This window comes from Callithrix jacchus, chromosome 15 (genome assembly GCF_049354715.1).
Source record: "Callithrix jacchus isolate 240 chromosome 15, calJac240_pri, whole genome shotgun sequence".
Classification (NCBI taxonomy): Eukaryota; Metazoa; Chordata; class Mammalia; order Primates; family Cebidae; genus Callithrix; species Callithrix jacchus.
In genome coordinates, this window is record NC_133516.1 from 12353898 (window position 1) to 12371304 (window position 17407).

The 17407-nt window shown below is 44.6% G+C and overlaps 1 protein-coding gene and 1 pseudogene across 15 annotated transcripts in view; both read right to left on the bottom strand.

Annotated features, from left to right (window-relative positions):
- Positions 1-17407, bottom strand: part of MCF2L2 (MCF.2 cell line derived transforming sequence-like 2) — a 264853-nt gene that overhangs the window by 115015 nt on the left and 132431 nt on the right. For all 15 annotated transcript variants that reach the window (XR_013527026.1, XR_013527027.1, XR_013527032.1 and 12 more), the window contains exon 15: positions 1669-1754. Coding sequence is in view for 6 of the 15 variants with exons in the window: in XM_078350245.1 (XP_078206371.1) it covers positions 1669-1754 (86 nt within the window). In the remaining 9 variants the exon portion in view is untranslated. The remainder of the gene's footprint in view (positions 1-1668; positions 1755-17407) is intronic.
- On the bottom strand, positions 1780-5895 carry LOC108588375 (argininosuccinate synthase pseudogene; annotated as a pseudogene).

Consider the following 17407-nt stretch of genomic DNA (forward strand, 5'->3'; position numbering starts at 1 on the left):
TACTAATCATTCCATGTTTTTATTTTTACTTAGCTATAAGTTTTGAAGGCAACCATGCCTTGTATAATGCCCACTTAGGGTTCTAATTAAGCCCCCCAAAATCCGAATGCCTTCTACATGTCAAGCAAATTTGCATTATTTACACAGCAAAACTCAACTCTACAAAATCAAAAAGGAGTAAGGAAATATAACGGTTGCAGCAAAGACTAGTGATTTTAAGGTGTTTATTCAAAAGCTGGTGGTAGAATGAAAACAGCAGTCTTTGATTCTACCTCTTGATTAACTCAGTGGCTAAGTTTGCCTTTTCTCAAAGTCCTTTTGCAAGAACATAAAGATATTTTTGTTTTATTAGTTAAGCTCTGTAACTTTTTTCCTTTGTGTTTCTCATAAGAAGTATGATCTAGCAGTCTACCAGAAGTTTTTTGTTTTGTTTTGTTTTTGAGACAGGTTCTCGCTCTGTCACCCAGACTGCAGTGCAGCTGTGTGATTACTGCAGCCTCAGCCTCCTGGGCTCAAGCAATCTTTTCAGTCTCCTGAGTAGCTGAGACTACAGGTGTATGCCACCACACCCAGCTAATGTTTTAAATTTGTTGTGGATATGGGGGTCTCACTATGTTGCCCAGGCTGGTCTTGAACTCTTGGGCTCAAGTAAACCTACCTCAGTCTCCCAAAGAGTTGGAAAGTGTTGGGAGGACAGGCATGAGCCACCGCACCTGGCCTGCTATAAGTTAATACAATAATTCATCAACTAACTTAATGCTTTTAACTGAGACTCTTATAAAAGTAGGTATAAGTTTTAGTAAAAGTCTCAAAAGATAAACCGTCACTTAAGGAAAGCTATAGGACATAGCATTGCCAAATGGTGTTTTTCAGGAATTACACCATTCAACACTCACATTCTGAATTGGGGCATTCATTATAACTCAGGAACACACTTCAGTCAGTAAGAGCCCACAGATGTTTCTTTGAATACAACTTAAGTGAAAAAATATAAAGTAGTCTAATTAATATATCTTTAATCAAGGAGCAAGTTTGTAAAGATGTCTGTTCATTCATTCTACAGACATTTTTCAGAGGCCTGCCGAGAGTCAAGCATTATGATAGACCCCACAGATAAAAGCAGCATCCAAGTCAAACAGTGTGGCTATAAATAATGTGACTAGCACTAGCACGGGTGTCATGATGGGAATTCTGAGTATAAATATTTTTTAAAAATCAATTTCTCCTTGTATTTTTGGCTTTGACCTCCCTAATTTAGGCTTTCTAAATGGCATGATGTTTGCATGGATGCAGACACCTTTCTACAGAGCAAAAACAGCATGTGTATAAATTGTGTCTTTGGGGAATCAACAGACTTTAAATGTGTTTAAACCATCCAGTCAATAGCAACATAGGCTGACATGGAATAGTCTCTTGACAGTCCATTTTTAAAAACAGTGTATTCTTAGAAGTTTGGTTTCTAAGGTTTCACTTTACGCTCTTTTGCTTGTTGCTTTCGTAAGATTCACAAGTTTTGTTCTCAGGTATGTAAATGATAGTTAGTATGTAGGAAAAATATTATGATTCCTACCTGGGAAAGACAGTGCTGAGATGTAAAAGGGGATCCTCGCCACCTGCGCCTCCCCCCCACCCCCCACCCCCCCGGACCCATGAGTCTGCAGTATTTACCTGCAGGGGGAAGGGTCTCTGAGCCTGGCCGGCTGCTCCAGCTGAGGGTTCCCTCTCTCACGAAGGCTTTCAAAGAATTCTTCATTCTGAAGTGAAAGAAATTTTGTTAAGATTTGATACTGTGGGGACCTCCTAATCTATATTTTTCTCTCTCCTAATTTCTGTGTTTGATTTTGGTTTTGATTCTCTCAATGAGCAAAAGATCCAGTTTCTCATGCTGCTCTTTCTTGGGTTTTCCCCAACCACTCTGTGGATCCATTACAGTTTGCCCTTTTTGGCACCCATTAGGCACACTAAAAACTCATTCTGAAAAGCAGATATTGGCTGGGTGCGGTGGCTCACGCCAGTAATTCCAACACTTTGGGAGGCCACGGCAGACAGATCACCTGAGGTCAGGAGTTCAAGGCCAGCCTGGCGGGTATGGTGGCGGGTGCCTGTAGTCCCACTACTCAGGAGGCTGAGGCAGGAGAATTGCTTGAACCCAGGAGAGACGGGTTTTCACCATATTGGCCAGGCTGGTCTCGAACTCCTGACCCTCAGGGGATCTGCCCGCCTCGGCCTCCCAAAGTGCTGGGATTACAGGCAAGATTTAGATATTTTAGATTTAGAGATTCGATTTTTATGAAGCAATTCTTTATTTTCCTATTTATGGTAAACAAATTCCTGAGAATCAGCATAATTTATCCAGAATCAAAATACATATTAGTGAGTGAACAGAGATTAGATGGTGAATTGTCCTTAGTTCTGAAAAAGCACTTCCATTTCTTTTAATCTTTTGTTATTTTATAGCTCCTCACCACAACTGCCCTCCCACCTTTGCCTTTGATGCATTTGCAGGCTTCAGGGGACCAGGGAACAAAGCTGGGGCCTGGAAGCCCCACTATCCTGCCTGCTGGGGAGAACATGTCAAAATTACAGAGTATCACTGCAATTAGCACCTGTACTTGGGGGATCTGCAAAGTGAGGAGGCCCCAGCTCCTCACTGTACAGGGGTCTGTTTGGCAGTGACCTTACTCTGGAGACAATGATATTCCTTCAGCCTAAGGGAAGTGATGTTGATGAACCTGGTGGCATCAATTGGCTCATAATCGCCCTGCACCTTCCCACTCATCAGCTCCTCGTTGTAGAGAGATAGTGGGGACTCCCAGCCTAGGATGGACACCCAGCCCTTGAAGCCAGGGAAGACATCTGCACTTTCCCTTCCACTCACTCCTGGGACTTGGCGATACAGTGGTAGACAAATTCATACTCAGGGCTGTGCCAGAAACCAGTGTACACCAGCTCAGCAAATTTCAAGCCCAGGCCTTGATTTTGCACACTTCCTGATTATGGTGAAGGCCTCAATGTCTTAATGAGCGTGGTAAAGGATGGTGTCTGCTAGGGTCTTGTTGATACCTTGGAACTTCATTCCAATGAAGCAGTTCTCCATGATGTCAATACGGCCCACGTTGTGCTTGCCTGTGACTTTGTTCAGGTACCTGAAGAGCTCCAAGGAGGTCTGGTGGGTGGTGCCATCCTTGATGTTGGTCACCTTCAGGGACCCCTTTTTTGAACTGGATCTCAAGAATATCAGAGGTGTTGGGGGCTTTGGCCAGGTCCCGGGTCTTCGTTTAGAGACCTGGAGGTGCTTTGGTTCTTGGGGTTCTTCAGGACTTCAGCCTCGTGGCTGATGTGCATGAGGTTCCCGTTCATGCTCCCCGGGTTCTTGGGAGTGACCGGGATGGGAATCCCATGTTGCTTTGCGTATTCCATCAGGTCATTACAGCCTTTGAGCCAGTTGTAGAACTCGGGCATCCTCAGGAAGAATGACCTTTATCTTGGAGGCCAGCGAGTAGCAGGTGAGCTCAAACCGGACCTGATTGTTCCCCTTTCCCGTGGCGCTGCGGGACACATAGTTGTGCCCCTCCCGCTGGGCAATTTCCACTTGTTTGCGGGTGACACAGGGCCTAATGAGAGAGGTGCCCAGGAGGTAGCAGTCCTCATACAGCGCGCTGGACTGATTGCCGGTCAGATGAACAACTCCACAAACCCCCTCGAACACCTTTGGTCCCAAGCTTCAGTGCCTTCTTCCTGGCTTCCTCAGAGTCTTTCTTCTGGCCATTGTTGGCCAGGTAGGCAGTGATGTCATAGCCTTGTTCCTTCAGCCACATGAGGATGCAGGAGGTGTCCAGGCCACCACTGTAGGCCAGGACCACAGAGCCTTCGCTGGACACAGCATCTGGGATTGCAGGCGCGAGTTCCCGGCATCGCGTCTGGAATCTGTCTGTCTTCATGGGGCAGTGGACCACTCAGGCCCAGGCAGCAGTGGCAGGCAACAGAGCAGGGCCAGGCACTTCCATTTCAATCCATTTTATTAAAGTCTTGTTTTTAGTTTTATTGAGGTATAAGTTACGTACCAAAAAATTAACCTTTTTATATGTAGAGTTGGTTACATTTTCATACTTGTACATAGCTATGAAACCACCACAGTGAAAAGATAGAACATCTTCCCTATCCCCAAATTCCCGTTGCAGTCACTCCTGTCCCTCCACCTCCAGCTTCTGGCAGCCACTGCTCTGATTTCTGTCCACATGCTAGGCCTTTCCCAGAATGTCATGTAAATAGCATCATGGAGTAGAGTGTATACAGCCTTTTGAGTCTGGCTTCTTTCATGTAGCAAAAGGCTTTTGTGATCCATCCCTGGTGTTGCCTCTATCAGTAGTCAATGACTTTTTAATGACTATTTTATATTGTTTGAAGGTACCACAGTTTGTTTACCCTTTGCAGTCAATATTTTACAACATACACCAGGGAAACATCATTTACACTTTATAAATCAGGTTACGGTTCTGTTTAGATGTGTTAATTTACATTCTCAAAAAAGGTAGTATAGATTCAGAAAAGGCCCTCTTGCAGAAGTATTGTTAAGAGCAATTTAGTGAGTAAACACAAAGGTTCCATGTAAATTTGAACTACAAGTTGAAGGATGAGCTCTCCCCTGACTGAGGAATATAGATGGGAAATCTCCTTGCAAAGTAGGTGAGAGGGACAGCCCACTGCTCAGCGAGTGATCGACACTGCAGCTAGATTACGCTTCCTGGCTCCCAGAAAGCAGTCCAGGCAAGGCCCCAGCATCCACAATGCTGATCACGGGGTCTGCAATTTAAAATGTTGAGTGTACTAAAGAAAACTGTGGATCTTGGCCAGGTGCAGTGGCACACGCCTATAATCCCAGCACTTTGGGAGGCCGAGGCAGGTGGATCACAAGGTCAAAAGATCAAGACCATCCTGGTCAACATGGTGAAATCCCGTCTCTACTAAAAATACGAAAAAATTAGCTGGGCATGGTGGCGCACACCTGTAGTCCCAGCTACTTGGGAGGCTGAGGCAGGAGAATTGCTTGAACCCAGGAGGCGTTGGTTGTGGTGAGCCACGATCACGCCATTGCACTCCAGCCTGGGTAACAAGAGCGAAACTCCGTCTCAAAAAAAAGAAAAAAAAAAAGAAAACTGTGGATCTTTCATCTTTTTTGTAGGTGTCTTCCCAATTCTGGTATCATATCCAGAAAGCAAGCTAACTAAAGAAGTATCTGGGATACTAGTTTTGCCAATTCAGTTGTAAAATAATATGGCAATCTTATATTCTTATATTCCAGGTCTGCGCGCACGCGCGCACACACACACACACACACACACACACGTGTTTTCTTTTTAAAATAGAATGTCAGTCCAATAAGAATCTAAATTTTAGTTCCCTCTACTATATATATATATATATCCATATCCATATATATATCCATATGTATATCCATATATATATATATATATATGACCAGGGACCAGATAATATTTTTCATGAGTCAATATATGGAAGTTGGCCAGGTGCAGTGGCTCACACCTACAATCCCAGCACTTTGGGAGGCTGAGGTCGGTGGATTATTTGAGGTCAGGAGTTCAAGACCAGCCTGGCCAACATGATGCAACCCTGTCTCTACTAAAAGTACAAAAATTATCTGGGCAGTAATGGCATGCGCCTGTAATCCCAGCTATTAGCGAGACTAAGGCAGGACAATCACTTGAGCCTGGGAGGTGGAGGTTGTGGCGAGGTGGTACCACGCCACTGCACTCCACTCTGGGTGACAGAGTGAAATCCTGTCTCAAAAAAAATATATATATGTATTAAAAGATTTATTTAATTAAATATATATGTAAATAATATAATGAAATATAATCATATAATATACTTAACATATTTAACATATAAATGTATTTAATATATATAAATATACTACTAATATATATTTATATTTTATATTTATTATTTATATGTAATTTTATATAACATATACTTTATATTTATATTATCTTAAAATATAATTTATATTTTATTTAGATTTAAAAATTTTTATATTTATGCATTATATTGATATACTTATAAATATATAACATATTTTATATTTATATAATGTATAATATATATATTATATAATGTATAATATAAATATATAATGTATATATAAATATATATTTAAATATGTTAAATATTATATAAATTTAATTTAATCTATAATATATATAATATATAATGTATAATATAAATATATATTTAAATATGTTAAATATTATATAAATTTAATTTAATCTAATTACATATATATATATATATTTATGAGTAAATACCAGTCCCAGGATTCAAATTCAGTCTAATTATTTTCACCACACTACCAAAAGTCTTTCTCACATTTTCTATGTAAAGTTGAACTAATTCATACGGCAGTGAATGTTACATTGTATCCTTTTGCAGTTTCTCGTCTATGACATTCCTATTCCCCAATTCCACACTAGACTTTGAACTCAGTCTTACTCGTCTTTGGATCCCCAGCCTGTAATATAGGCCCTTCATAAACAGTGACCATTATTACTAACAAAACTTCCTCTCACTGTGAAACCTGCTCCGGGTTATAAAATGCATTGTGCTCTTTGGAACTCTATTGATCTATTGTATGCAGAGTGGATTAATGGAGTCTTATTTCGTAATAACCTAGTGATGGAAAAGTAACAATGACTCAGGAATAGGTAATGGACTTTGTCATCTTTTACAGTGAATGATGACATCTCCCTATTTTATAGATCTTGTCATGCATGAGGTGCCCTCAGGAGCTTGCAGAAATGCTTTGGCACAGACTCAGCTGCATCAACCCTGGCTCTTGCTGACATGTGCAGACAGTTGGCATGTGGGTAGAGAAAGTGTCCTCTGCCAAGCAAGTCCAGTGGAATAGAACACTGGTGCCATTGAGGGAATGGGAAGGACCCACAGCAGATCCAGAGGCTGCATTCATGAACGCTGCACTGTACACCAATGTTTTATTAAGGTGTAGACAGATTAGCTGTGTTCTAGCATAGCGGCTTTCAAAGTCTGACCACAACTCATAAGAAGTACATCATTACACACACACACACACTTTTTTTCATTTACAGCATAACTAATGTGGTATCTTCTATTTTTATTTTTTAAATTATTTTATTTTATTTTGATGGAGTTTTGCTCTCATTGCCCAGGTTGGAGTGCAGTGGTGTGATCTTGCCTCACTGCAACCTCTGCCTCCTGGGTTGAAGCGATTCTCCTGCCTCAACCTCTCGAGTAGCTGGGATCATAGGCACTTGCCACCATGCCTGGTTAATTTTTGTATTTTTAGTAGAGACAGGGTTTCACCATGTTGGCCAGGCTAGTCTCGAACTCCCAAGCTGTCTGCCCGCTTTGGACTCCCAAAGTGTTGGGATTACAGGTGTGAGCCACTACGCCTGGCCTATTTTTAAATGTCACCTGTTTTCTTTCTGCTCTTACTGTTTCAAGTGCTGGTGAATCCACCAAACTGGGTTCACTATCACCACTGTGAGCTGCAATTTGGAAGCCTCATCAAGAGCGAAAAGAGCACACATTTGGATGTGAGAAGCAGTTCTTGATGGGAGTTTCTGGCTTACTTTTTATTTAAAAGTGACCTTGGGTAAGAATTCTGTACCTTAGTTCCCTCATCTGTAAAACTGGGATAATTACATCTTTATCAGAGGACTGATGTGGCAATTAGAGATGTCTTAGCACAAAGAAAGGCTCAATAAATGGCACTTACGGTTGGCTCTTTGATGTCTACCTTTTGGGGACTAAAGGAGGTACTGCCTGACCTCCAGCAGGTACTGAGCAATAGCTACCTGTTCCTGTATAATATAGACTCCTGTTTCTCACTAGCTGTGAGACGTTAGCTAAGTCACCCAACCTCCTGTGCATTCATTCTCTTCTGTGCAAAATGAGGGAGATGTGTGATTTGCTAGGAAACCTCACCTCTATATGTTGGTGCAAAAGTGATTAAGGTTTTTGACATTGAAAAGTAGATTAATTTAGAAAATCTTGGTATATACATGTGTCTATATATGTATATGTGTGTGTGTGTGTGTGTGTGTGTGTGTGTGTATATACACAAAAAATGTGCCTTGGTATACCTTGATATATATATATATCTACACACACACACCCCAAGACTGGTGCTATTCCTTCTGATTTTGAGATGAAAACTGAATTGTAGCCAAAGTACTTTTGGGAAAATCTAAAATTACACATTTTGAAAGCTCTAGGAGGAAGAGGGCATATTCAAGTAAAAGCTTTCTTTTATTCAAACAGTAGACAAAAATAATGACCACAGACTAACTCAGCAATTGCTGCCATATTTCTTAGTGAGGGATTCCTTAGGAGCTCCACTGAATGACAGAAGACAGCTCTTCTCAAGCAGAGCAACAGTCCTTTCTTGTGACCTTGCACCTTTTCCCTGCCTTCATTCACCCTGAGTTGCCCCTAGGGTATCCCTAGGAGAGGGAGGGCTGGCAGCCAGCGGGGGCTGTGAAAGGACAGTCACTCATGCCTGCCCTATTGGGAGGCCAGTCAGGCGGAACAGCTCCTCTCCCCTAATGGTCATTTTACCCTGAAGAAAAAGGGTGGCAATGAAGGCAGGAACGAAGCTCTGTGTGCAGCTCCCCTCACACCCCAACCCATACCCACCCGCAAATCTCAGCCTCCCAGTTCCAGCCTCTCTCCAGTTCCAAAGTGACGCCAACCAACACACAGCTCTCCAGGGGCACCTTGCCTGGTAACTTCTTACATCTTCTCAACACACTTCTAATCTAATTGTTCTTTTTCCCCTATATTTTGAGGAAATACATGCTCTCAAAATCGAAAAAAAAAAAAAAACCAGTCTACGTTCCTAGCCTGGAGGAATTTTATAAACAAATTTTTTCAGTTTCTCTAAAGGATATATAAATCTTTTTTAAACGTATATTTTGAACAGTCCCAATAGCTAATTTGCAATTGATTTTTGAAATTGTTTTTTTCTTCCCTAAAGGGGAGATAGCAACCTTTGAGCAGAATTAAATTTGCTTTTCCCCAAACTTAAATGATTTTACTTCATGGTTTTAGGAATGTGTAGAAAGCGATTTCAGTTCCAACTCTTTTAAAGCCAGGGTCTGGGCTGGGCGCGGTGGCTCATGCCTGTAATCCCGTCACCTGAGGTCAGGAGTTTGAGGTGGCTCATGCCTGTAATCCCGTCACCTGAGGTCAGGAGTTTGAGGTGGCTCATGCCTGTAATCCCGTCACCTGAGGTCAGGAGTTTGAGATGAGCCTGGCCAACATGGTGAAACCACATCTCTATTAAAAATACAGAATTAGTGGTGAGCCCCTGTACTTCCAGCTACCCAGGAGGCTGAGGCAGGAGAATTGCTTGAACCCGGGAGGCAGAGGTTGCAGTAAGCTGAGATCACGCCATTGCACTCCAGCCTTGATGACAGAGAGAGACTCTCTCAAAAAAAAAAAAAAGCAAGAGTATCTGGTAATTTAAGATGAAAGTATTATTTACTATTATAATCACTTTTCTTAAAAACAGGAGCTATTAGGCCCAATTCTGAGAGAAAAAAAAAAGCAGATTTCAAGGGTCTGTGCTACCCTCTTTGTTTAAAGTATGAAGAATGATAAGAAAGTGTTAAAAGCTCAGCATTTTCTGGTGTTGTAAAATTAATGAATTATGTAAATTAATTATGGAACTGGGAAATAAAATGAAAAGGTATGCCAAGAATCAATAGTTATCAAAGTGTCTCTACTAAATGGGATGCAGGGGAGGGTAGTGAGAAAGAAAGGGACAGGAAGGAAACAGAGGCAAAGGCATGAACCCACAGCCTCAGTCTAGGGCGTTCTACAGGACACCATCCTTGGGTGACAAATACTAGCCTCAGGAACGAGTGGCTCTGTCTTCCTCTCCAGAACTGATGCCGAAGAGGGGAACCCTCAACTGGGTTTTGCTGTGGAGAGCGGGAAGAGAATCCTGCCCAGCAGTGCAGTGCGTTCACAGCTGGTTGCAGGTAGAGAATCCTATGAATCCAGCAGTGCATTCACAGCTGCTTTGTCTGCACCATTTGCTCCACCTTCCTGGCTCTTCCTAGCACTTCTTTTCCTACTTTCCATTTCATTGCCTGCAAAAGCCACTTAAATATTCCTTTGGAAAACTGGGCAGTCTGTCTCCTTTTTTAAAACTGCAAATATTTCAAGGAGAGTTAAAGGGCTTTCGGACTGCCCATCACCCCTGCACTGCGTTGAACTAGCTCAGACTGCCTCCACCTCTAGTCCAGATCAGCTGCCTTGGGAGGGGCGTCCTGGAGGAAGGGATGAAGACAGGAAGATTTTAGGACATCGTATAGACTGAAGCCCCTTTGGAGGGGAAGGGCAGGCTTGAGGAACAAGCCGACGTGGTCCTGAGGCTTTGTGGAAATGGGAAATGAAGAGAGAAAGAGAAGTGACTGGGTCCTAAATGCAATTTTGCCTATTTCTTGTTTGTTTGTTTGTTTATTGAGACGGCATCTTGCTTTGTTGCCCAGGCTGGAGTGCAGTGGCACCATCTTGGCTCACTGCAACCTCTGCCTCCCAGGTTCAAGCGAGTCTCCTGCCTCAGCCTCCTGAGTAGCTGGGATTACAGGCATGGGCCACCACACTTAGCTAATTTTGGTATTTTTAGTAGAGACGGAGTTTCACCATGTTCGTCAGCCTGGTCTCGAACTCCTAACCTCATAATATGCCCACCTCGGCCTCCCAAAGTGCTGGGATAACAGGCATGAGCCACCACACAAGGCCAATTTTGCCTATTTCAAAGTTTTCTTTTTTTTTTTTTTTTTTTTGAGACAAGGTCTTGCTCTGTCATCCAAGCTGAAGTGCAGTGATGTGATAAGAGCTCACTGCACCCTGCAGCCTCGAGCTCCTGAGCTCAAGCAGTCATCCTGCTTCAGCCTCCCAAAGCACTGGGATTACAGGCATGAGGCACCACGCCAAGCCTCAGAGCCTTTTTAATCTAAGATCTGAAATATCCCAGCTCCTATTGTTAGTAATTAGTTCAGTTTAAATTGGTTAAATTGGCTTTTATGCTTTGGATTGATACTCTAAACACTATTGATAATGTTTTGTTTCCAGGAAAAACCTCTTCTTATAAAACTGACTGCAAATGTTTTAACAATGATTTGCAGATATGTAATCCTTTTTCAAGTATCAGGAGGTGAGAAACATGTTATGTGGTAACTTTTTTGCATTCCCAAACCAAGACAGCGAAAAGGAAGTAAGTGTGCCAGGGCACTGGATAGGGGTTGTCCGTAGTGTGCCAGGACGCTGGAAAGAGGCTGTCCGTAGTGTGCCGGGGCACTGGAAAGGGGCTGTCCGTAGTGGGCCTGGGCACTGAAAAGGGGCTGTCCGTAGTGGGCCTGGGCACTGAAAAGGGGCTGTCCGTAGTGTGCCAGGGCACTGAAAAGGGGCTGTCTGTAGTGTGCCAGGGCACTGAAAAAGGGCTGTCCGTAGTGTGCCAGGGCACTGGAAAGGGGCTGTCCGTAGTGTGCCAGGGCACTGAAAAAGGGCTGTCCGTAGTGTGCCAGGGCACTGGAAAGGGGCTGTCCATAGTGTGCCAGGGCACTGGAAAGGGGCTGTCCGTAGTGTGCCAGGGCACTGGATAGGGGTTGTCCGTAGTGTGCCAGGACGCTGGAAAGAGGCTGTCCGTAGTGTGCCGGGGCACTGGAAAGGGGCTGTCCGTAGTGGGCCTGGGCACCGGAAAGGGGCTGTCCATAGTGTGCCAGGGCACTGGAAAGGGGCTGTCCATAGTGTGCCAGGGCACTGGAAAGGGGCTGTCCATAGTGGGCCTGGGCACTGGAAAGGGGCTGTCCATAGTGGGCCTGGGCACTGAAAAAGGGCTGTCCGTAGTGGGCCTGGGCACTGAAAAGGGGCTGTCCGTAGTGGGCCTGGGCACTGAAAAGGGGCTGTCCATAGTGTGCCAGGGCACTGAAAAGGGGCTGTCTGTAGTGTGCCAGGGCACTGAAAAAGGGCTGTCCGTAGTGTGCCAGGGCACAGGAAAGAGGCTGTCCGTAGTGTGCCAGGGCACTGGAAAGGGGCTGTCCATAGTGTGCCAGGGCACTGGAAAGGGGCTGTCCGTAGTGTGCCAGGGCACTGAAAAAGGGCTGTCCGTAGTGTGCCAGGGCACTGGAAAGGGGCTGTCCATAGTGTGCCAGGGCACTGGAAAGGGGCTGTCCATAGTGTGCCAGGGCACTGGAAAGGGGCTGTCCATAGTGGGCCTGGGCACTGGAAAGGGGCTGTCCATAGTGGGCCTGGGCACTGAAAAAGGGCTGTCCGTAGTGGGCCTGGGCACTGAAAAGGGGCTGTCCGTAGTGGGCCTGGGCACTGAAAAGGGGCTGTCCGTAGTGTGCCAGGGCACTGAAAAGGGGCTGTCTGTAGTGTGCCAGGGCACTGAAAAAGGGCTGTCCGTAGTGTGCCAGGGCACAGGAAAGAGGCTGTCCGTAGTGTGCCAGGGCACTGGAAAGGGGCTGTCCATAGTGTGCCAGGGCACTGGAAAGGGGCTGTCCGTAGTGTGCCAGGGCACTGAAAAAGGGCTGTCCGTAGTGTGCCAGGGCACTGGAAAGGGGCTGTCCATAGTGTGCCAGGGCACTGGAAAGGGGCTGTCCGTAGTGTGCCAGGGCACTGAAAAAGGGCTGTCCGTAGTGTGCCTGGGCACCGGAAAGGGGCTGTCCGTAGTGTGCCTGGGCACTGGAAAGAGGCTGTCCGTAGTGTGCCAGGGCACCGGAAAGAGGCTGTCTGTACAGCTTCAGTCTTCTCAGGCTGTTTGGTTTCATCTGATTTTAATCATCATGGATAAATTTCATTGTAACAATTTTTATGTCTGTAAATCTTAACCCATAAATAAGTCACAAATCAGAAAAGTACTTTATTAGGCCAGTCTCTGTCCCAGCAAATTTGCTCCCAGAGCTAGTTTACAAATACTTGCCACACAGCTACAAGGCCAGTGGGTTGCTTATCCTAGCATCAATGGTGTGGGAGGGCTACAGCCTCTGGGGCAGTGTTTGCTGCACTGACAGAGGGTATAGGGTGGTCTTACCAATCTATGAGACCCCCGAACCTGGACTCAGCTGTCATAAGCCTTTACTTCCTACTGCTCCCCCTAAGTACTTTATCTGGGCCAACAAATTCATCCCATGAGGAATCGAAGAAGGAGCCTCAAAGGTGTCTTCAGTATCATGCTCCCTCTCCCTACCTTTCCTGCTTTGATTCATTCTTTCATTCTACGCATTTTCTCGGACAGTCGTGTTCTAGGGAGAACATTTCAGTCAATGGGTATGATTTCTGCTCATCTCTTTTTGCCACGGCTACTAGCAAGCTCTCACCACTGCTGTCTCAGCTGACCGTGACAACTGCCAGCAGCTGGTCAGCCTGCCTGCCTTCACCTAACCTGCTCTTCACTGTCTCAGAGTCAGCTTCCTGATACACAGGTGCCCTCCCTCCTGTCAACATTCCTCAACCAAAGCCTCAAGAAACTCTCTCTCATCTACCTTCCCTTTGAGATGAAGTCTCGCTCTGTCACGGAGGCTGGGGAGCATGGAGCCATCTCGGCTCACTGCAACCTCTGCCTTCGGGGTTCAAGTGATTCTCCTGCCTCAGCCTCCCAATTCCAGCCTCCAAGTAGCTGGGATTGTGGGTGCCTGCCACCACGCCTAGCGAATTTTTGTTTTTTTAGTAGAGATGGGGTTTCACCATGTCGGCCAGGCTGGTCTCGAACTTCTGACCTCGTGATTCACCCACCTCAGCCTCCCAAAGTGCTGGGATTACAGGCGTGAGCCACCACGCCCGGTCCTATTTATTCTTTAGAGCTGAATTCAAATGCTACCTCCTTTAAAAGCCATCCCTGATGTCCTTGTGAGGAACTTGTCTCTCTACGACATTATATATTCCTTTTACGGTAGAAATGTCATTCTGCTTTACATTATAAATTATTGGAAATAAGTTGTTCCCCCCATGAAAGTTTCAAGTTTCCTGAGTTTAGGCCTGATGGTACAATCATTTTCATATAAGCCAGAGCAATTGCCTTAATATATATTAAAGTGAGCCGAATAAGCCGTGTACCCTGTTGAACCCACCAAATATTTTAGTGTTGTCATTTTTTTATTGGTGAAAGAGCAAGGCCAACAGCGATTTTAATGTTATTCTCTTTTATCTTATTCAGCTCCCTCAACAAAAATATATTCTCATAGCTTAATATAATCACCACCTCACTCCTCTAAACTTTAGACTCAATATTAGCCTGAGAAATCCGGATCCAACTCAGTGAGCTCTCTTTGTCCCAAGTCCTCGTGGCCCATAAATGTAACCTCTAGGACAGTGTTACAAAGAGTGGTATCTTTACACCACCTGCATTCTTGTCACCAAACGTGTAAGTTAAAAATTCAGATTCTGAGCACGGTAGCTCACACCTGTAATCCCAGCACCAAGGTCAGGAGTTCGAGACCAGCCTGGCCAACATGGTGAAACCCTGTCTCTACTAAAACTACAAAAATGAGCTGGGCATGGTGACAAGCACCTGCAATCCTGGCTGAGGCAGGAGAATCACTTGAACCCAGGAGGTGGAGGCTGCAGTGAGCTGAGATCACACCATTGCACTCCAGCCTGGGCGACAAAGTGAGACTCTGTTTCAAAAAATAAAAATAAAAAATTTCGGATTCCAGGAGCCAACCCTACACCTTCCTAATTAGAATCCCAGAGGGTGGGCCCTAGGAATCTACATAATTCAAAAGCTTCTCAGAGCTGTGGTACACAGGAAACCATGAGAATCTTTGTTCTGGGAACTTCGGAGAGCTTGGCTGGGGGCTACCCCAGGATTTGGTAGAGTCCCTGAATCTCCTATTAGCTCTGACACTGACAACACTTCAAATATCATAGAAGGCAAGCACTGAAATGTGTTTATAGTTCTCAGAAATATTAATAATTTGGGATTCAGAGTTAAAGAGAAGACAGGAACTGAATTTGGCCCCTGATCTGTTATCATTTTGCAGTAAGGTGCATATTCAACATTAGGATAATCCCATGTAAGCCCTAAATCTGACCTTCTTTCATCTTTCACACTGACCACTCTGTCCATAAACGCAGGATTAAATGAGGAACTAAAATCCACCAAGAACCTGCTAGGTGCCAGGCACAGTGCTAGGTGCTTTCCACACACACCTCTCATTTAACCAGCCACCTATGAAATTGATATGATTTACCACCATCTAATGGAAGAGGACATTCAGGGCACAAGAGTGTAAATAAGCTGCTGGTTGGGTAGATTCCGCATTAATAAATAATCAGATGGGTAAATTAGGCAGTTACGTAAGCTGCCAGATTAGTAAACTGCTAGTTTCAAATCCCAGCTCCATCTGGGATTTGCATGTTGCATGACCCTTGGGGAAACTCAACCTCTGAGTCTCATAGCACTGCTGATCAAATGGAAAACATTGTCTCACAAGGTTCTGAGGACTAGAGACAGACCCAGGCACACAGAGCACCCAGGACGAAGCCTGGCCTTCAATCAGCAGTAGTGAGTCTCCACTCTCCTCTCCACTCCCTTCCTGCCTCTGCATTCAAAACTTTTTTTTTTTTTAATGTAGGAGCCTCTTTGCTTAGAAACCTGAAAAGGCTTCTGTTACTTTATTTTATTTATTTTTTTGAGATAGAGTCTTGCTTTGTTGCCCAGGCTGGAGTGCAGTGGCACAATCTCAGCTCACTACAACCACTGCCTCCCAGGTTCGAATGATTCTCCTGCCTCAGCCTCCCGAGTAGTTGGGATTACAGGCACCCTCCACCATGCCTGGCTAATTTTTGTATTTTTAGTAGAGACAGGATATCACTATGTTGGCCAGGCTGGTCTCAAACTCCTGACATCGTGATCCGCTCACCTCAGCCTGCGGAGTGCTGGGATTATAGATGTGAGCCACTGCGCCTGGCCAATACTTTATTTATTTTTCAACCTCTGCGAGCACAAAACAGGCTTCTGCTCCTTTAAATAACTTTGACAGGTGCCAAGGAACACTGTTAACTCTTTCTTAATTCTGTAAGTTCACATTTAGGAAAAAGAAATTGTCAGCCTCTGACTTCTTTCCAGCTTACAAAAAGGTTGTGGTGTTGGCAGCCTGGGAGAAGCAGCTCCCTCCCGTGAGTCATGCTTCTAGCCAGTGAAGAACAGGAAACAGTCATATCACTATTGCCAACAACCACCGCGAGTCTCTTCCAGCGCACGGCTTTCCCAGATGACATCAATGAGCAGAGCGCAGAGCATCACCCTCACCAGATGGCCCTGGGAGACTCTCAGCTGCCGAGCCAAGTTTGGCTTTTCAAGTTCCCCAGAACCAGCATGGCAAGGATCACCCCGCCAGAAAAGAAAATGATTTCTCCGATCATGATCAAGCCATGTCATGATTTTAGTTGCAGGTGGTGAGTATCAGTGACTGTACTATAAATGGTTTTGGTTCACAGCTATTTTTTTCTCTGTGTATTTACTCTCAAAGGCAACGGGGTAGCATTTATCACAACATTATGATTCACTCTACTAGACTGGCTGTGATGTCATTTCATCTTTGAGTGCTAGAACTAAGGTCAAAGGGATGTCAGAATTAGACATCCAGAGTTAGATGCATGCTCTGCGCATCCTGGTAATCTATCCTGGACAGTGGCCACTACACAAGCTGCAGTGATGACTGCTGATGCTAGTCAACTGACTTGTTCCCCTTTTAATAATCCGTCATCTGCACAGACATGAATCTAAACCTTTTTTTCGAACCTACCTTTTTCTTACTAGTTTTCTTACATATTTTGGAGTGACACGTTCCCTGGTTACGATACCCAATGTGTGAAACACTAATTGCATTTATTGGTCCTAAATACATTCCTAAGTCTAGGATTTGGGGATTCTGTGCACAAATCCACTTTGTTTCTGCTCATGTTGTTCGTGATTTTATGGATTCTGCTTACATTTCCCCCCAAAGCCTTGGTCTTTCTAAACAGAAATCTGACCAGCCTCTGTTCCCACCCTGCCTCCTCCACCACCTTGACTGTTCACACATATGCTGTTGTGCGGAAAGCTTTTCGTTAAACACACAAACAAATCAACAATAAGGAAGAAAACAGCTGAAGCACAGGACGGTTTTAGCCTGGACTTATGCTTGTTGAACGGTAATCATACCATCTGGTGAGTTGTCTAAATACAGAGGGAGACAGCACCTTTACAGGATGGGTTTGGAGTCTGAATTAAATAAACGACTTGGCAAAAGGAGGAAGAACCCAACAGCTGGTGACCAGGGTTTCTGGGATTCTACTCAACACTTCCCACGCCTACAGGCCTCTGATTCTATCCCCACCGCTGCTCCTACACCGT